This window comes from Eptatretus burgeri, chromosome 18 (genome assembly GCF_056783735.1).
Source record: "Eptatretus burgeri isolate ZD-2024b chromosome 18, Ebu_testis_v1, whole genome shotgun sequence".
Lineage (NCBI taxonomy): Eukaryota > Metazoa > Chordata > Myxini > Myxiniformes > Myxinidae > Eptatretus > Eptatretus burgeri.
In genome coordinates, this window is record NC_140978.1 from 22,912,308 (window position 1) to 22,933,840 (window position 21,533).

Genomic DNA, 21,533 nt, shown 5'->3' on the forward strand with positions numbered 1-21,533 from the left:
ACATGGCACAAACCATTTAAAGGGGCCTTTTCTATGCCCCTGGAATTTTTCCTAAAAATCCTCTTCAAATTTCAAGTCAATCGGATGAAAATTGACAATTTTAGAAATTCAGCCTATGTTGACCTCAAAAACAATTGTCGGTTGAATTCAATGACCAAATGTGCAAATCCTCTTCAAATTGAGTCAATCGGATGAAAATTGACAACTAGAAATTTGGCCTATGTTGACCTCAAAAATAGTTGGTGGTTGAATTTAGTGACCTGATATGCAAATCCTGCTCAAATTTCAAGTCAATCGGATGAAAATTGAGGATTTCAGAAATTTGGTGTCAGTTGACATTTGGCCTATGTTGTCCTCAAAAGAGTGACCACTGTATCACATGGTCATGTAACGTGTGGTAAAGTTTCAATTTTCTCCGCTGAATGGTTTTCGATGTACAGTACGCTCTTAACAAAATGCAAGCACGTACGAACGGCATACGTACTCTCATGTCCAGGTCAGTTAACACTGACGGTTTACTACCTCAGACCTACGTTCTGATTTAATGGCGGACAAAGCATGCACGGGTCGGGAAGAGAGACACGAGAACCTTAAATCTTTTAAAATCAACGGGTGTATTTCCCGCAACTCAAACAAACCAGGGGACGGTGGAATCGCGAGGAAAGGGATGCAGCAGCGGGGACAAGCAGGTGATGATGCGGGACGAGGAGAACAAAACAGGGCAAGGCAGGAACAATGAAATGGGCAAAGGCAGGTAGGTGGAATAAACAGGCACAGGGTGAAGACAGGCAGGCAGGACGACCTCCTTAAAACTCTCTTTTTCCTCAGACCTTTTCCTCCCTCTGTCGTGTTCGCCTCAGATTTCTGACCTTGTCGATAGTTCTCTTCAGATCAACTGCCAGATTATCTCCACCCTTTTCTCCCGGAGCAACGCTCCACCCCTTTGAGGTGATCCTTAGGAGATAGAGGTCAAAAGTTTTTCTGTTTTTCCAACATGGCTGCGACCCCACGTGACCTGTGACGTCATAATTATCATGAAAAAAAAAATTCTGCATGACAAGTCACATCAATGGTCAAAATCTGTCAATCGGATAAGCAGTTTGGAGAAAACAGAAAATTTTCATGCAAGTACGGACGGACGGACAACCCCAAAACACATGCCACTGGTGACCGTCAACGGAGGCATAAAAAGGGGGATAGGTTCCCAGCGGTTTGTCATTAACCAGGGAAAATCAAAAATCCCATGAAAAATCGTGAATACGAACGCGAAAAATAACCACGAATACGCGAGGCACTGGTTCGGCCACGAAAATCCGCTGATCAATTTAATGGGTACGAAGATAAAGCCATAATGGGTGAGAAACCTGAATAGTTGTGGAGGATGGTCGAGACCGATGCTTCCTGACCCAATACTCACCGAATCAGTTTCAACAAATTCCATTGGACCCTGAAGGTGTACAGTATAGCATTTTCAAGGAAAGTCCAGGTAAATGGATGAAAAGCAAGCATGGTTCAGGCCTCCATGTGGCTGCCTCCCAATCACTATCCTCCACCAAACCACCATGGCTTGACGTCTCCATTTCGTTTGTGTACTCCGCCACTCCCTCTTCCATTTCCAGGTGCTGCACGACGTCATCGCCGGGCACAAACAACTCAGTTTTCACTCCGTTTGTTTTCTTGTTTGTCCGGCGATATCTCAGCCATCCTTTGAGCTCGGAAGCTGAAATTTGGGCATGATAATGACCAAGTGATTTGGCTATAAAAGGGTATTTTGATTTATTGATAAATCAATTAGTTTTCAAAAAAAAAAGGTACACATTTGGATGAAACAGTGGTGGTTTTGGTATGTTGTGAGCCAATTGATTAATAAAGTCATTCTTTTCTGATTTTTATTTATCTATTTTAATTACGTAATCAATCAATCAATTATTGTGCACTGCTCCATCCCAATTCCGTCTCCATGTGTTGCACAGCAGCATCACTAGGCACCTAAGACTCCCCAGCGATGTCACGCGCTAGAGAATGTTATTTATTTATTTGGCATGGGGTGGTGCACATTGAATGTAGCTCTTCTTCTTTAGCATTTTACTCAATTACATTTTATGTTCACAGGCCATCGTGGATTAGAAGCTGCAAGTTCACTCTTCAAATTTAAATCTGATTCCACTCATCTCGCCATAGAATACAGTATAGATCATATTGTTGTGAAAATAACTCCTGGAGGGTTAAAGATGTTTAATGTCCAATCAAAATTTCCTTAGTGAATGTTTCGCATAAATGGTCATTAAATGGGATATTAGGTCGAAGGTGTCTAGACGTAATAGTAATGCATATCTATAATGTCTCAAACCACCATCCCTTCTGACCTTTAATGTCCTGTCCTCCAGCATCATTCATGTGCTTTAAAGCGCTTGTTAAGCCTCAACGTGGAAGTTTTGATGGGACAACAGGAAAGACGCCTTCAGCCACAGTGAATCACCTCAGGATATAAGGGTGAAGGGTCGCTCTGACCCCAGACCAAGATGCTCGGCCAATGGTGAGAGTGGGAGGGGAGAGGAGTGGCACGTCATTGATGACGTGCATGACCGAGACGACAAAGGTGGGTGCGCTGAGGGAGGAGGAGATGATACACCCAGGTGCCACCAAGAAAAAAGCTGTATCAGTTTGCAGGGCTACCAAAGGAGAGCCCATGTCCCCATCCCCCACTCCTCCACACAGGCAGACCACAGCTACTGCAAGGATGCGCCAGACCTGCCACTTGCATTCTTAGCAGCTGTGCCATGCCAGCACAGCTCGGTATTTCCTGTATTATTTGCTATGATCCAATCTGTGCATCTGCTGTGGTGAGCTTGATCAGGCCCCAAAGCATAGCATATGTCGGGAATCCCATTCGCTCGTTTGGGACCGTGGACGCATATGATCGGTTGTGGTGAAAGGGATGCGTTTATTACATACTTATTGCAATTGCTTCCATATAAATTCCCCTCCCCCGTTTGCCATTTATTAAAAAATACTTGGTATCAGGATGAAATGTGGTTGTCATGGTCCTCCTGTGGTGATCAAGTACTGTTAAACTGAAAGTTTTTGGAAATACAAACAAAGGTGATTTTGTGCTCTCAAGTTCAAATATATAATTGAATTGAAATTTTTTTTTTTTTTAATTCCTCAAGGGCTGTAGAGGGGAGAAAAAAAAAGTGCCCCCTCCCCCCCTAAAAAAGAACTGCTGGATCGGAAGTTTAACTCGGTCGATGCAGTCTTGCTTTTTTTTCAAGCATGTTAAATTACTTATTTGTGCCCATTTGTATCCTATGACATCCCTAAAACAGTAGGCTTCCTGTTTGGAATGATTTTCAATTTTGTTTGACTGCCAGACTCATTGAAACAATTGCTTTACTGCACTGTGCACATTCAGGATGGGATTCCATTTAATTTGCCAAATTCAGAGCAAAAGTACTGCTAAACTGCAGGTTCGTATTCTACAGTGCTCCAAATATAAAATTAAATTGAAATTAAATAGTTCCTCCACCATGGACTGACAGACAGAGAAAGGTGAACCAACTGTTTAACCCAGCCTTGCACTGTGTACATGGGGAATGCAAAGAAACCTGAGTAATGCATGAATTTAACATTTCATAGTTTGATAACATTTTAGAATTAGAAACTCCAATTTTTTTTTACATTGCCATTCTGATTAGTTACCCACAGCCAATGGTTGATCACTTCATTTCCAATATTTTAGCTATCAACCCTTATAACTGCCCACTCCCTTTTTGTTTCCAGTAAAGACACAGCAAAAGGCAAAAAAAAATAGTAAATACCAAATACTCAAAAAGTAAAGCAAGCCCACAACTGCACAACTCATCACCAACTAAAAACATAAAATTTACATGAAGAGAACTACAAAGTTGAAAATTGGTGCAGATGTGGATAGATACAAATGTTTATTCAGTATGGTTATAAAAGATGCTGTTGGCCACTGTTAGCCATCCACCACAATGTGGGGGCATTCATTCTTTTTTTTTGTAACCGTTATACATTTACGATTTTATATTCCTGCTTCATGTGGGGGAGATCAAGATGTTCAAATCTTTTAATATGCAATTTCCAAAACCACTTGTGAGCACTGGGCTTTGTCCCTGAATTCCTAATATCCAATCATGCAATACAACATCTCACAAGGTGCCCATAAATATAAAAACAAGAAATGGTTGTGGTCTCCCTTGTAATACCATTCAACCCAGAAAGTTATTATCGAATAGTTTTTCTCTCCCATCACCAGGGGAACTTTTGGAAAGTTAGGCGAGTTGATATGGAATGGTGCTCAAGTCAAATAGTGAAAGCATGATTGCGTAGTCACAAAATTAACTAGCTTATTTGAAATAAAACCTAAGAGACTATTCTTACGAGTCTTGCGACTTGCCAGTTTTAAAGATAACAGCATTATTTCTTATATGGGTACAAAATACCCAAAGTAGCAATGATCAGTAAATAAATAACCTGAAGCAAATGCTGAAACTTTGCAAAAAGTGTTGTGAACATTTATTGTTTTATACCAAATTTGTTGACATTAAAAATCCACAGCAGAAGTCGTTTTAGCAATATAATTTGAAAAAGCAAACAAACTGCAATTATGGTGATAAACGATTATGGAACATTTTTCAAATCGACACATTTACTTCTGGTGTGTGGCAGGGAAGGGGGGGTGGGGGAGGAAATTCCATAACTTCCTTCACACAGTATTTCCCAAACCAATCAAGATTTTTTTTTAAAATAAAAATAAAAAAAGCAGTCAACTGGGTCAGTGCAAAAACGTACATGTCCTCTCCAAAACAACAACTCTGTTTCATCTACCACAGGTAACACTGCAAATCGGTTAAAAAAAAGTTTAAATTTTGCAATACCAAGGATTCAATTATATTTCCATCAAATGCATAATTTCCCAGTGCTCGACACAACTTGATGTGGATAGTTAATCAGGGATACAATTTTAAAATGCTGATCTTTTCCGCAAAAAAATAGTGGTGTTTGTTGCTTTGAATGGGTGGTCCAGGTATTATCACAGGGTTTACCTTGACAGACGGCCAGTCATTCACTCAGGTGATAAGCACCCACGATGAGGAAACACCTTTAAATTGAAAATGCTAAACTACGGTACAACAGGTGCTGGTATAATCCCAACTTCAGAACAATGTAGGTTCAAAACTAACTACAGAAGCATACTACAGAACAATCAGCACTGTTTAAAGCTGGTATTCTGGGTAAGCCAGGCAGCTCCTTGCTAGTTGGTGACCACAGTGGATAGAGCAGGTAACACATTTGTGTGTGCTTCTTGTACTCGACAACGTCCCCAGTAATATCCCCATGACATCACAACCAAGCACCCAGCCCACCCCCCCCCCCTCCTGAAAGACCTCAGCTTTTGACTCAGATCTGGGGCTTCATAATGCAGTCTGCATAATCACTTTTTCGGGCAGTGCACCATCTTGTTCCGTTGCTTTGGTGGCGAGGTATGCACCGCGCTGTGGGCTCTTGATCTTTGGCTCCAGCAGCTGTTTTAGTCGCTGGATTAGAAACACAGCAGAGTGTGGGAGGGGTGGCAGTAATAAAGTTACTTTGGTATCTTGATGAGCGAAGATGCAATGCAACTATTATACCAACAGGCAAGTCAGCAGCAACTTGAGAGTAAGCAACACTTCGTAAGTAAGCACCACAACCTCATTAATTCCAAAACAGTTATTTCAGGAATCTCAAGTGATCTAAATATGCCATGAAGCTCTAACACCTGGCAAATCATTATATATATATATATATATATATATATATATATATATATATATATATATATATATATATATATATATATATATATATATATATATATATATATATATATATATATATATATATATATTGTTGTGGTTACCAAATTCGCAAACCACCATTCAGGTTCCTTAGGTGAGGTATCTCGGTAAGTGCATGTGTAGTTAGGCCCAAACCCGTTGTCTAGTGGGAATACATGTCATTTATGCGAGCTGCGACTCTTCAGGATAGCCGTTTTTCTTTTGCTATCTTTATTTTGGACCAACCGCCATGATTACCACCACAACCACAACATCAACCACCAACCACAACGCCGCTTCACCACAACCGCCACGACCTTCACGTCACACCTCGCAACCGTAGCATCGCCACCGTTCTTGCCCCACTGTGGGTACCGGTGTTGGACTCGTGCAGGGCGCGCGTCGAACAGCGTGTACAAAATCACGGATTTTGTGCTTCAAAAACGGATCAAAAACGACACACGCCCACTTTTTGCCGTCCAATCGGTGAGCGAGGGGCGATTTGGCCCCGCCTCCAGGACGATCGATATATGCAAATTTGTGGATCAAAAAGCCTTCACGCCCACTTTTTCTTGGGCCAATGGGGAGCGAGGTGAAAGGTCAAAGGGAGGGGGTCAAAGGCGAAGCTACGGGGGGATAAAAGGACCGTGTTCGTCAGTCAGAAAGAAGGGGAGAGTCCAAAGAAGAGTCCAAAGAAGAGTCCAGAGTCGGAGAGTCTCGAGGCGGAGAGGCGGAGAGTAGGAGAGTCGGAAGCAGAGGGTCAAGACTTCGCGGGCGGTGGAGCTGCTCGTCGTGTGCGGAACGGAGGGGACGGAGCTGTGGAAAGGCGGCGACACCAGACGAGGGGGTGCTCGCGTCGTGCAGGAAGCTGCACCCGAGGGAGGCCGACAGCGCGACCTGGCCGAGGTGGAGACGCTCGTCGCACATAATAAAGATCCTCTATACCCCGAGCATCAGCAACCCCCTCCTGTTTCCCCCCGCGCTGAGATAGTGCGACCAAGGGGGCCCCTTTCCCACCCCCTACCAGACACCCTCCGCGAGGCCCGCGGGGTTGGGGCGCCATCGCCGCTCCGCGTCTCATCACCAGACGGGTAGGCGCGACCCGGTCTCGGCCTCAGGCCCGCCTCATTCTTGGGGGTATTCTTTTCCTTGGTTTTGGGTATGTGTTGTCGGCGCCGTCTGTGAGGTAGAATTGTATAAGTGTTGCCGTGTGCTCGGTAGTCGGTATTAGCTCTGCATTGTGTTTTCGCTTTTACATTTGCTTTTTGTGTAAATTGAATTGTTTTTTCTGTGTGCTTTTGGTGGAATTGTATATGTGTGCTTCCCGTGTGCCGCGAATAAATGTGCTTTGTGTTGAACTGTTTCCCGCTTCGCTTCGTCATTTCTCCCATTGAATCCTCATCTTGCTTCACGTAAAGGGTTGGTAGTGGGCTGAATACGCCCGATAATTAATCGAACCGTCGAGGTCGACGATAACACCGCTCGGTTATTCTGATAGTACGGAACGGGTCGCTTAAGTGGCCCGTGTCCGAAGTCGACCTGCGGCGAGGTGCGATCGCCCGGTCTACCCTCCGCGTGGGTACTTAGGTAGGTCGAATTTGGCGAGCAACCCTATCCCACGCGGGGGCTGATTGGCTCGATCGCGGTGAGACCGAAAGGTCCACCCGTGACTGGTTCCCGGCGTTAGTCCGAGAGGGTCACGACTGGATTGTCCGTCCGGTGGGCGACGTGCCGCGATTCGAGTTACGTGGCCGTCAGCACGCCGGCGGGCGCGAATACCGCAACAATATATATATATATATATATATATATATATATATATATATATATATATATATATATATATATATATATATATATATATATATATATATATTGTTGCGGATTTGGAAGGCAATCGCACTTAACCATTCAGGTTCCTATAGATTAGTTATCTTGGTAAGTACGTGTTTATAGATAGCCCTTTCCCTAATCTAGTGGGTAATTATGTGCGAATGCGCTGCGATTTGTAATTAGAATACCCCATCTCCTGCAACAAACGACAGCTGCAACCCCTCAGCTTCCAGCATCCCCCGCGAGCTTACTGGGTGAAGGGTTAAGCCCCCACCCACTGGTTCTCTTGACGGAGCGCGCAAGTGGGGGAGGGGCGGAATGCGCAGAGGAGGATAAGAAAGGAAGCAGATCTTCCAAGAAAAAAGGACTTTGCAATTGGGGTTTCACCACCTCAGAGCGGGACTCCGCCCAGAGTGGGAGGAGTGAGCTCCTCGCCCAGTCAGGGGCTTCGCGACCTCAGAGATTGTGAACGAGGTGGGCGGAGACGTTTTCCTCCCCCGTTTTGTCCCCCGCCCGACAAGGGCGAATAGAGGCGCGGCCGCAGAGCTTGGGAGAGAACATCTCTCGGGAGATCACATCGAAGAAGACATAGATACGAGTCCGCAACGGCTGTCTCTCCCTCGGCCGGTCGCTCTTCAGCGAGTCACTGGTGGTGATCCTGGCTCCTCATCCCTCGCGCTTGGGTTAGCCATGCCGGATCGATGAACCACGGAGTCCCAGACCAAGGGAACGCCCAGCCGCGCGCTCACGGCAAGGTAGCCAGCCAGCTACCCTGACCCTCAGCCCGACTGTCCTCTGGGCTGGAGGTCCCATTAAAGACCCAGGGGGTCCATTTCTGTCTGCGTGTGTCCGTTTGTGGCACCAGTCCATAAGTAGTGAATTGCATAAGTGTTTACCCCTGTACATACATGCATTGCCAGGTATTCGGTTTAGTTCTGTTCTTGCGTGCTCCCCTAGTCCCCCCCCATCATTTGTAAATAAATATACCCCCATTGTTTGAATCCCCATTCCATTGGCTGGGTGTCTTCCGTACGAGTTCCGCCGAGGGTGAAGTACCCCGGTAGCTGGATCACGTGGGTACTTCGGTAAGTTGAAGTTGGCAATTAACCCTAACCCCACGTGATCTACCCATTGGCGTATCTCGGGCCAAAATAACCAGGACCCGCCGACCTCGGACTTCTCCGGGCCGGCGATCTGTAATTCCGGGCAATCGAGCCGAGACGGCCCCACTGCTCCATCATAGGTCGTGCTCCTGGCGACGTACCGGCGAAACCACAATTATATATATATATATATATATATATATATATATATATATATATATATATATATATATATATATATATATATATATATCGCTCTTCCTAACCGCTGACTGGTATTTTTAGTACCTTCTTGGTGAGGTAGATGGCTGAAATTTCACATACTGATGCAACTTGAAGCCATTATATCCCAGGGAAAAAAAGAAAAAAAATCGTCAGAAAATGTCCAAAAACGAAATTATCAATGAATGAAAGTCAGCCGGTGCAGAGTCGCTCTACCCACTGCAGGTCACATGACCCAAGACAATGGGACGTCTTGTGATCTTGCACAGGCACGATTGCTCCCTGAAGGAATTGGTGTTTCTCAGTTTTTTGGTGAGACGATTAGAGGGGGTGCCCATATAAATTTATCATTTTCAGACAATGTACAGTGGCGAGCATTGTAGTGCATATTTTCAAGCATTGCATGTTTACATTTACAGTCTAACTTCTGTCAAGCACCCTGGTTATGACAAACAAACATTCAAAACACATTTTCATCACTACACATTGCCAAGTATTCATGATGTACATCGTGGGAAAAGAACCTGGAAATAAAGAAAGATCACTTTATCCTGGCAAATGGAATGCAGATGCATGGCCATACATATAAAAAAAATCATCCAAATACAGATTAGATTGCCTTAATCAATTTTCAAAATATCAAATGAAACGATTTGCATACATCATTTTATTCTTCCCTGCGTTTTTGTGTTGCTCTGGAGCTGAAATACACTGCCCAGTTCAAATGCATGTGCACTGCCGAGAAAGAGGGGCATGTTAACATTGCCCAGCAACCAGGTGTGTCAACACCGCCTCTTAAATGTAGATTATATGTGGTAAAATGTCAAAAGTATATGTCTGTTTGGGTCATGCATAACCCAATATACTTTAGAGGCTCTATCCTTTCTCATTGCTGGGTATCAATTATGGAAGCAGAACTTTTTGGTTTGCGGGCGCCAGCAGGGACCACTATTTTTGTTGTGCCTGTGTGTCTGTGTCTGTGACTCTCTCCAGAGCATAGTTCCGTGACGTTTGATGCGGTCTTGATGAAACTTGGACACAAGCTAGATATCATGGTCTAGTTGTGTCTTTTTGTATGAGGATGTCCCACGCCCCTTGTGGGCGGAGCCACGCCCACTTGAACTTTTTTTTTTCTTGCAATTTCATTTCCTAGAAGCTGTGCATAATGTCCATAAGTACAACATATAAACAAGCAGTCATAGACTGGTACTTACGAAATAGTCAACTTGACCTCTGACCTTGTCTAATAAAAGCTGTCTCGAGAAGGTAGCGACGCAAACCAGAAGTTTCTACGATGATTCTGTACCAAACCATCAAAAATCGAATGTTTTGGATGTTTGACCTCACTGTGACCTTGATCTTTGACGATTTTGACCAAAATCTAATCAGCACTAGCCATCACCCTCTTGAATCACGTGGTGTAATTTGACATTGGTAGCTTCTTCCGTTCTCGAGTTATCCGTACCAAACCATCAAAAATCGAATGTTTGACCTCACTGTGACCTTGACCTTTGACCGATTTTGACCAAAATCTAATCAGCCCGAGCAATCACCCTCCTGAATCACGTGGTGTAATTTGACATTGGTAGCTTCTTCCGTTCTTGAGTTATCGTGCCTACAAACAAACAAACACACAAACAGAGTCCGGAAGTGATCAATAGACTTACGAAATCTTTAGATTTCGTAAGTAAAAATACTATTTGATTTAGTCAATTTTGACGGAAGAGATGGGCTTTTACGGTAGGGCTTCCTCAAAAGCTTCCACTAACTCAATTGTACCTATCGCGGCATTGTTCAATCATGCCCACGAACCATCGTCGCCTCCTGACTAGTACTTTTTAAAGTCGTTTGCACAACTCGGTCGGGGTTCGAACCACAGCCCTCTCACACCCAGTGAACACTCAAATCCTTTCATTCCCATGTTTGGTGGTGGAGTTGCAATGCTGTGAACTCAAATCTGCTCTTTTAACAATGTGCAACATGGGAGCAGCTACAAGGATGGAACAATTCCTGTTTGTTTTGCACTTTGGTTTTTTTTTAAAGTTCCACATCCACCCCTTAATGTTTATCTTCAACTTGGAATCACATTTATGACTTTTGGCATTATCTAGGAACCTGTTAAAACTTTTACATTCTATTTTACAACTTCTGCCGTATTTACATTAAAATGACAAGCACTTCGCTATACGCACTCCTGGTTAATGCATTTCATGAAACGGATGCTCAAGAAGGAACCCGAAGATGTGAAGAGCAAATATGGAGTCATCAGGAGGAACCTGGATAGGATTCGGGTTTCAGCCACTACTCCACAACCCTCAAACCCATCCAGGTGCAGCCAAGAGAGCCTGATAGAAAATTTTCTGCAATAATTCACCTCTCCTTGGAGAGATGGATAATGAAAGAAAGGAATATAGAGATGAAAGAAGAAAAAGCAAGAATTAGAATGAATAAAAAATTGTAAAAATAAAATAAAAATCAGAAATAAATGTGAAAGGAACAAAGAATGTGAAAGTAAGAATCTGGACAGATAGATTTCAGCAGTTACTCTCCAAGCTCAAACGCAGCAACATGTACAAGCTTCCAGAGGTCTGTCAGCGGGATTAATGAGAAATCACCGAGAAAGTATCCGATAGGCCATGAACAAACAAAGTTTTCACTGTATGCCATATATCTTCTCTGATGCGCATTTTCTTTTTTCTGCCAGCATATCAAAAGGGGTAGCTGTGACCGTGAGAATGGAAGGGGAAGCAGATGTGTTCGAGGATGATGGAAGGTCATGGTTCCATTGTAGAGTGAAGGGTATGAATACAATACAGTACTATTGTAATTTAAATTATGAGAATATAAGACCTGCCACTTCACTGACAGAAATACCAATCTTTGCTGTGATGGCAAATCAATAGGGCAAGAAGAAAAAGGATTCCTGGGAGTGCGAGGATAACCAGCGTCGCAAGTTGGTGTTTAGTTTCACCACGTGTGCCCATTTGCCCATGTGCCCATGGAAAAAAATTATTTGGTCACAAACCTTACCGGAGTTCCCTGAATACACCGTAGTTCGATTTATTGAAATCCGTTAATCCATTCTCAAGGTACAACAAGACAAACAAACAAACAGACTACGATATAGTGCAGAGCATACGTGCAAAATCCATAAAACGAATTTGACCTCAAAAATAATTGGTGGTTGAATTAAATGACCTGACATCCAACTCTTCAAATTTCAAGTGAATCAGAAGAAAATTGACAATTTTAGAAAACTGGCCTATGTTGACCTAAAATAATTGCTGGTTGAATTCAGTGACCTGATGCGCAAATCCTCTTCAAATTTCAAGTCGGAGATGAAAATTGAGGATTTTAGATATACCTCCTTAGTTGTTGACCTTAAAAAAATTGGCTTGTTGAATTCAGTGACCTGAAATATAAATCCCGTTCAAATTTTAAGTCAATCGGAAGAAAATTGAGGATTTAAAAATTTGACAAATTTTTACAAACAAAACAAACAAAAACAATAGGCTTCTTACTTATGCCAAACTATCATGTGGTGAGGTTTCATGAAGATCGGTTTAAAATTGTGACCTGCAGGCGATAAACAAACAGAAAGACAAATAGACAGAACAAGTAATAACAAAATCGACTGACCAATATATTTGAAAAATCTTCGTTTTTGTAAGTAAACAAAAAAAACCAAACAGACATGGCTCCTTTTATAATATAGATCATCCAATAAGTCAGTGAAATGGCATTAAACATGTTTTTAATTTTTAATCTGCACACCATACTGTACTTCGGACTACACTACTTTGGACGTCGGAATCGAATGGAAGAGCAATTTGTAAAACTTTCCCCGTACCCTACAACATGAGTGGAAAATGATCTGTATCGACTCCATCAAGCACTCGTGGCAAGCGATCTCGCCACTCTGACTTTAGCTGTGAAATTAGATGTGGTAAAAAGTCACGAGCGTGGCGAATGTTAACCCAACCACTCACTCACTCCCCTCATCTTCAGGAATCGACATGCAATTTTCTCTCCCAATATTGGTGAATACAGTAATGAGTACACTACTGTACTCATTTATTACTTGCAAAATCGAAGATTTTTCAAGTATATTGGTCAGTCGATTTAGTTATTCTGTCTGTCGCCAACAGGTCACAATTTAAAACCGATATTCACGAAAATTCACCGCATGGTAGAGTTTGTCATAAGCAAGAAGACTATTATGAAGGTCAAAAGGTCAACAACTTAAGTGAGATTTCTAAAATCCTCAATTTTCATCTGATTGACTGGAAATTTGAAGAGGATTTATATTTCAGGTCACTGAATTCAACCACCAATTATACTTGAGGTCCACATCGGCCAAAAGGACAACACAGGCCAACTTTCTAAAATTGTCAATTTTCATCATATTTTCTTGAAATTTGAAAGAGTTGCATATTTGATCACTGAATTAAACCAGCCAATTATTTTTGAGGTCAACATAGTCCCAAGATGAACAACAAAGGGAGTATTTCTAAAATCCTCAATTTTTATCCAATTGACTTGAAATTTGAAGAGGATGTGGATTTCATGTCACTGAATTCAATGAGCCAATTATTTTTGAGATCAACATGGACCAAAAGGTCAACAATTAAGGTGATATTTCTAAAACTGTCAATTTTCATCCGATTCACTTGAAACTTGAAGGGGAGTTGCATATTTGGTCATTGAATTCAACCACCAATTATTTTTGAGGGCAAATTTGTTTTATGGATTTTGCACGTATCGTGCTCTAAACGGCGTCATCTTGTTATTCTGTCTGTCTGTCTGTTTGTCTGTTTATTGCCTACAGGTCACAATTTTAAACCGATCTTCACAATACTTCACCACATGGTAGAGTTTGTCATAAGGTAGAGCCTATAGTTTGAGGTCAAAAGGTCAACATAGGCCAAAGGTCAACAACTTAGGTGAGGTTTCTAAAATGCTCCATTTTCATCTGATTGATTTGAAATTTGAGGAGGAGTTTCATATTAGGTCACTGAATTCAACCACCAACTATTGAGGTAAAATTTGTTTTATGGATTGTGCAAGTATCGTGCTCTGCATGATGTCATCTTCTTGTTTTTCTTTTTTGATGCATTTATGGTGGGCATTCGTTTAATTATACATTTAGTGCTGTATCGATTTACAGCAGCGATCTTCACTATTTTTTTTTTTTAGAGGGGGGCCACTTTTGGTGACGAGGCATCAGTGTGAGAGCCACACACACCATGTGCAAGACATAATATAAATGCAATCCTTTATGCAATTATGTTGTGTGTGTGTATGTGTGTGTATGTGTGTGTATGTGTGTGTATGTGTGTGTATGTGTGTGTATGTGTGTGTATGTGTGTGTATGTGTGTGTATGTGTGTGTATGTGCGTGCGTGTGTGTGCGTGCGCGTGCGTGTGTGTATATATATATATATATATATATATATATATATATATATATATATATATATATATATATATATATATATACATATATACATACATACATATACATATATATATACACATACATACATACATATACATATATATATACACATACATACATACATATATATATATATATATATATATATATATATATATATATATATAAATATATTGTTACAGCTGTGGAAATTCGCAATACACCAGAAAGGGTCCTTAGATCAGTTATGACGATAAGTATGTGTGTAGTTAGATTTCCCCACCGTTGTTTAGAGGGAATTTCCGTGTTCACCGGGCTGCGATCCTTTGAGATAGCCGTTTTTCTTTTCTCTGTCATTATTTTGGACCAATCGTACCCCAACAACCAAATCGCCACCACCATCATTCCCAAACAACTACAACTCAAACACCACCACCTTTGCCTCTTTACCTCCACAACTCCATCCCGCAAACATTGCTTCACCGCCATTCTCAAACGACGCCTGCCAACAACCAAACTCCCACCACCTCCGCCTTTCTACCACACGTCGTGCCATGGGCTGTGAATGCGTTCCTTTCGCCTCAAAAAGCGGATCAGGAATGCTTCACGCCCCCTTTTCATCCGTCCAATGGCTGAGCATAGGGTGGTGTGGCCCCGCCTCCGAACCCGCCGTGATCCACAAATTTGCATGTACGCCCCTCCCCCGGGCTATATAAGCGCGAGCACGGCGCAGCTCGTGGCAGAAAAGTCAAGTCTGGAGGGTCTGGAGAGCGCAGAAGAGTGGCCGTCTGGAGGGTCTGGAGGGTCTGGAGAGCGTGGAAAAGTGGGAGCAGTGGAGTGGCAGCAGCAGTGTCGGCGGGGCAGTCAAGTCGAGTGCAGTGTCGGCGGGGCAGTCAAGTCGGGAGACGGAGCTCGAAGCCGACGGGAAAGGCAGACGGGGAGTGCCGGAGAGAGCTCACCGACCACGCCAGGGGCACGAAGCCAGGCGCAGCTACGCTGACATCGCGGCTTGCCCGCCATCACGCCACGAGGGCACGGGTAAGACCCTTTGGTCTCGTGGACCTGGCCGCTCATCTAGGTTCCACGTGCATTAGGCCCACGGGCCCAGTCCGACTCCCTTGTCTATGAGGGGGTCTTTTCTTGCTTTTTCTTTGAATGAGTGTTGTGGCGCCAAGTCCCGTAAGTAGAATTGTTTAAGTGCATGTAAGTAAACATTGCTTTATTCAGTTGTAACTCTTGCTTGTAAATTGCATTCCTACTGTATGGCTGTGAATATGTGCTTGCCTTGTCTGAGTGCGTATTAAATGTGCTTGTCGAACTGTTCCCCGTTTCGTTGCGTCCTTTCCTTTGTTTGAAAGTTCCATCTTGAATCATGGAAGGACTTGGTAGAAGGGTGTAAGCACCCGGTAACTAATCACGTCAGTCGGGGCCGGCGATAACACCGCTCGGTTATCACTGAAGCACGGAACAGACCGCTTAAGCGGTTCGTGTCCTAGGCCGGCCAGCGGCAAGGTACGATCGCCCAATTAACTACCCGCACAGGTACTTAGGTAGGTCGAGTTTGGCGAACAACCCTATCCTGTGCGGTTGGCCGATTGGCACGATTGTGGTGTGGTCGAAAGACCCACCCGTGACTAGCTCCTGGCAATAGTTGCAAGGAGGGTCACGACTGAATTGTCCGTTCCGGTGGGCGACGCGGTCGCGATTCGAGTTACGTGGTCGATTGCACGCCGGGCGGACCGAAATTCGTAACAAAATATATATATAAATATATATATATATATATATATATATATATATATATAAATATATATATATATATATATATATATATATATATATGTGTATATATAAAAATAACAGTGAGGTTAACTAAATAGAAGTCTGCATGCACAATAAAACAATATAACAATATAGGATGAAGTATGAAAAACAAAAAATGCAATTCAAAGCCACCTATTTAAGGTACATGTTGTAAGCAAAATAATACAGATAATAATAATAACACAATAAGTTAGATAATAATACAATTCAAAACTTACTTTTAAATCTGGATGAGCAAAAGTGTGCCTGATGCTCCATGAACCTCTTCATGCAGTATTTGTAATCCATCATAGAAATCCTTGTGAGGCAGTTCAAATGTTCATTTGTCCAAATGTGTGAGGCAGTCCAAATGTCCATATGTTACTGGGAAGTTTATGTTTCCCTTGTAGTTGAAGCTTCAGCACATTCAAGTGACAATTGATGTCAGTCAACAATGTAAGCTTAATTACCCACTCTGGGTTTTCAAACTCTGCCTCCCTTCTCCCTTTGTTTTCAACAAATTCCGAAATCCGAGGAAGGAGACTCAAAATTCATTCCAGTGCTTTGCCAAGTGATGACCATCTAAACTCGCTGTGCATCACCAGGTCGCCGTACTCCATCTCGTACTTATCAAATAGTGCTCAAAACTGTGACTCAGTGCTTTTGACACAATGATACTGACCACCTTGACAACCAGCTGCATCACAATTTGCATCTCATAGATTTTGAGTTTGGGATTTTGATTTTCGAAGAACAGATCCATTTTCTCTTCCCCTGAAGCTTAGCATCATTTTTCTCTGTAATGGCTGTTATTAGGCCCCGCCCCCACGTCCTCTTCTTCCTTGTGGTTAAACTGGGCGACAAGCATAATTGTTTGTATACTGCCAGTCTGCCACCTACTGATGTAGTTATGTTACTTTTCTACTTTGTGTTAGAAACCATTGGGTCAATATCATAGCATTTATTGCGGATGATGATGGGGTGTTTTCACATTTGTGTGTACTGTGTTTCAAATTCTCTGTCAGTGTGTACCGTGTAAGACCAATCTTGATGTGATGGGGTGTAGCAAGTCTTAATAAAATACTCCAATTATTCGCATGAAAACCATAAACATCATCGCAATGGGGGGATTATCATACTGTTTGTGTGCCGTTTGACTTCTATCGCTAGATCCACTGGACACAATGATTTCAAAACTGGTGATTGCACAAGGTAAGGTTTTGTGGGGTATAAAAAAAAGAATATCCCCAGAAGTGGGAACATTACAAGAGAACCGCTGGACGGAAGGTGTTGAACAAACTGTTGGTTGTCTACTCGCGAGGTGCACGGGAAGGTTTTAATTGAGTGGAAAAAAAATAATTGTAGCCCTTGGGGTTCAGAGTAGGGGGGAGGGGGGGGGCCTCAATTTTCTCCATGTACATTGAATCGTATAGCAACACATGGGGGAGAGTAGGTATTACCAGTTAGACCAAAATACACCATCGACATCATAAAGTAGGGAATTAACCCATCTGTGAGGATGGATTATTTGGTGGTGATATGCAATATACACAATAAAGGGGATGGAGTGAAGCTTAATATGCAGTGTAGAAAATGCTTTTCAATATCAAACAAAGCAACCATAGGTAGAGTCCCAATATACTAGGAATCATGACATCTTGCAATACGACGCCATTTTGTTTCCATCGAGCATAGCGCACAACCCGTGTCCATTGTGTGTGAAACATAAAAGGTCTGTTTTTTTAATAAAGCTCTTTTTCTGCACCCAAAAGGAAGATATTACTTCATGATGTTTTTTTTTTTCTCTTTCTTCCACCACGTCAGAGTCAGCACACAATCAGATAGGACCAATTTAACCTCAAAACACAGCAGAACCCGCAGCAAAATTAAATGTATTAAATGTGCGAGTGAAAGGTTCACACTGATGAGTGTCTCATTTGAAGCACACAGAATGTGCGAGTATAAGAAACACACACATAGTGCCAGAATGGAGAAGTTTGAAAGAGTTGGAAGAGCTGTGCACTCTAATGGCCTAAGGTAACACAAAAGCTCGTTTTTTAAAAAAAAAGCAACATCCAAGCAACAGAATAAAATCCTAGAGTTCTTTACCATGTGGAAGGAACCTTCAGCCATCACCAGATGCATTAAAGCATATATGGGGACGCAGACCATGGAGGACAGAGCCATGCACCATCCCAGGCTCTGCGCCCATGGTGGATATTCATACACTTTGTTGTAGACGAGGGGCTTGAACTTCACAAGCGAGTAGATGAAACAAGACTGTGGGGAAAGTCAATAATTCATATTAATCAAAAGAAAACAAAACTAGCAAAACAAAACACAGTAGACCCTTCTGAAATTACCTGAATGCATCTACCTTGTATGTTTCAGGTCTAACACAAGTCGATATTTGTACAAAATAAATGAAATAAGAAGGTGCAGAAAATTCGGCAGCAGCATCTTTAATGTATACACAGTATTTATGTGACCAACAGATTAAGGGACAAAATTCTCCAATAATCTCCATCACTAATGGAAACTAGAACGGCACTCGGTAGAGCGCATACCTTTGCAAGGCTGAACAGTTTACATTTTGTATCCCACCTGGAGGCTGGATCTGAATCTGGACCTGAACCAAAATCTAATCCGCTTGTTCTCGTCACCTAATCAACTCATCCACAGCCTTTTGAAATATCATGATAAACGTAGTTTTTGACCTCATTTCTCAAGGGTAAAGAATTACGTGAAAAAAAAAGTAGGATCCGGATCTTTAACAGAATCGAATCAATTCATCCTTGTCGCACACCCAAACAAGTTTTGTCCAAATCCATCAATAACTTTTTGAGATATCATGGTCAGACAGACAGACAAAGAGAGACAGGGGTGAAACCATAACCTCTGTCCACCTTCGGTGGGGGAAGTAATAACCACAATGGCATAGTAGTCAAATATGTCAACATCATATATTCATTCCACCCTGCAATTAAAATCACAATCGATCATTTCTATTCAGAAAATAAAGTTTCATGAAGAAGAAAGGAATGCAAAGAGGGTTTAGAGGGAAATCTGTTTTGCAAACTGCAAACACAGGGCGCTGCACACAGGAAGTGCTGTGGGGCATAGGATCAAAGGTATACTATAAGGAAATCTGAGCTTTGTATCAAGTTCAGAGGATTTTAAATACAGGTGAACGGTTCAATCGTTTACCGCTGCCATCAAAGGTAGACGGACATTAAGTTTTCACCCGTCTGTTCGTCCATACGTCTGTCTATGAGCAGGATATCTCAAAATGTTGTGGATGGATTCAGACAAAAGAAAGAAAGAAAAAAAAATAAAATAAAAATAAAAAAAAAAACTTTGTGAACAAGTCGGGTGTGTGACAAGAACAAGCCGATTAGATTTTGGTTCAGCTCCGGATCCTGATCCGGCCCATCAGTGGGATACAAAATGTAAACTGTTCATCATGTGATGGAAGAATGCACTCCACCGAGTGCCATTCTGTTTACATCTATGTTGACCCTTTGTTGATGCGATTCAATAACAGACAAACGTGTGAAAATCCAATTTGGCAAAAAATCCGTTATTTTATCTCCTCAAAATTTAGGTCAATTACAAATTAAACATTGCATCATATAACGTAAAAGGTTCACGATAGTGTTCCCTCTCCACCATCAGGATAAACACATTGATTTCATCGATATCGTTAGGAACCTTGTGGGTTGTTATGAACAAGCAAAGCTCCATTCATTTTGTCTCAACTCCTTTTGCAGACTACTATCTTACAAACCAAACTCCAGTGCCATTCAGCACCGCATTGAGAGTATATACAATAAATAAATAAATAAATAAATAAATAAACAAATAAATAAATAAATAAATAAATAGAGACCTGTAATTAGGAGTGCAAGAAAACCATGGAAAAATCATTTGCGTGCTGTGCACACGTGGGAATTTTTTGCATGCACACAAAATGTTCCTAATGTTGGCCATTAACTTGGAAACACGGATTCAACAGACACGTTTAACATTCAACACAATTTCGAAATGCATTTCATCAAATTGATGAGTTATTCCTTCCAGAAGTTGCTTGATCAATTAGGCCAAAAAAAAAAAAAAAAATGTTGCATTGGCGTAACCCGCCCGACCCTAAAAATTCCGCCGACCCTACGTTTTTTTTTTGCTTTTTTGCTATCGAAAAATTTTGCCGACCCTATTTTATTGCTATTTTTGTTGTTTTGCTATCGTTTTCAAGTATCTTGTTGATTGCGATCGCGATCGCAAAAACCCGGAAGTGTTTCGGACAGAACCCGCCGACAAAAAGGGTGGTACTCGAGCCGGGGGAGATTTTGGGAGAGATTTATTAGGAAAAAAAAAAATAAAAAAAAAAAAAAATAAAAAAAAAGATCCCGACCGACCTACCCTATTTTTCAGTGACCCGTTACGCCAATGCAACATTTTTTTTTTTTTGGCCTTAGTGGCCTCTGGGATTTTTTTTTTTTTCTTTTAAACAAATTCAGCAGCAATTGATTAATTACAAGTAGGTGGCCTTTCACTCATTAAAACTAGGTCTATCCTCTCTTTTGATAATTTTGCCACCATCACTTATCTGGAAAAAAATAACATGTAATGAATAAAATCCCACAACAAAAGCCCCAATGGTGCACAACTTTTGCACCACCATGTGTATATGCACACACATGTAAACATAAGGTTAAGGTACAAGAACACATGTTTTTTTTGTTTTCTTTTCTTTACAGGAGATAGAAGGTAGAACTGACAATGGGACAAAACATGAACTCGAGCGAAGTTGATGGCATGCCGTTGCAAATACCAATGCTTGCCACGTAAAGCAAAGTTGAAAGATGGCAAAATATTACACCAGGAATGACCCAGTATCAAATTTTTGTTTTTTTCCACATTTTGACCTGTGACCTTAAGTTCTGACCCCCTGGGGAATGAACCAGGGGGTCAAATCCCACCCCCCCCCAAATCATCATATATGTCATGCAGATGAAAGGTTTCATTTTAAAATGTGCCGGTAATTGCATTTTTCGGTACTTGACCTTTTGACCCTGGAGTATGACCATAACATTGTGTGTGCAAAGATGCTGTTAAGGGTTAGAGTTCAGGATAGTAGGGTAAGGCTATTAGATTTCAGGAAGGCAAACTTTGAGGGCATGAGGAGGGAATTGGGTGATGTAGATTGAGAGACTCTAACAACAGGACAATCAGCATCAGAGAAATGGGAAGCCTCAAGGAGCATATGTGTTGAGTGCAGAGTAAATACATTCCTATG

At 41.9% G+C, this 21,533-nt stretch overlaps 2 protein-coding genes across 4 annotated transcripts in view; both read right to left on the reverse strand.

Annotated features, from left to right (window-relative positions):
- The window catches only part of LOC147008728 (sodium- and chloride-dependent taurine transporter-like), a 173,642-nt gene extending 171,135 nt beyond the window's left edge, over positions 1 to 2,507 (reverse strand). The window contains exon 1 of the mRNA XM_085864248.1: positions 2,367 to 2,507. Within this exon, the coding sequence (XP_085720374.1) occupies positions 2,367 to 2,397 (31 nt within the window). The 5' untranslated portion in view covers positions 2,398 to 2,507. The remainder of the gene's footprint in view (positions 1 to 2,366) is intronic.
- A 2,009-nt stretch (positions 2,508 to 4,516) lies between these two features.
- The window catches only part of LOC147008729 (sodium- and chloride-dependent taurine transporter-like), a 67,723-nt gene continuing 50,706 nt past the window's right edge, over positions 4,517 to 21,533 (reverse strand). For all 3 annotated transcript variants that reach the window (XM_085863705.1, XM_085863704.1, XM_085863706.1), the window contains 2 exons: positions 18,347 to 18,517; positions 4,517 to 5,561 (listed from right to left, as the gene is read on the reverse strand). In XM_085863705.1, the coding sequence (XP_085719831.1) occupies positions 5,439 to 5,561; positions 18,347 to 18,517 (294 nt within the window). In that variant the 3' untranslated portion in view covers positions 4,517 to 5,438. The remainder of the gene's footprint in view (positions 5,562 to 18,346; positions 18,518 to 21,533) is intronic.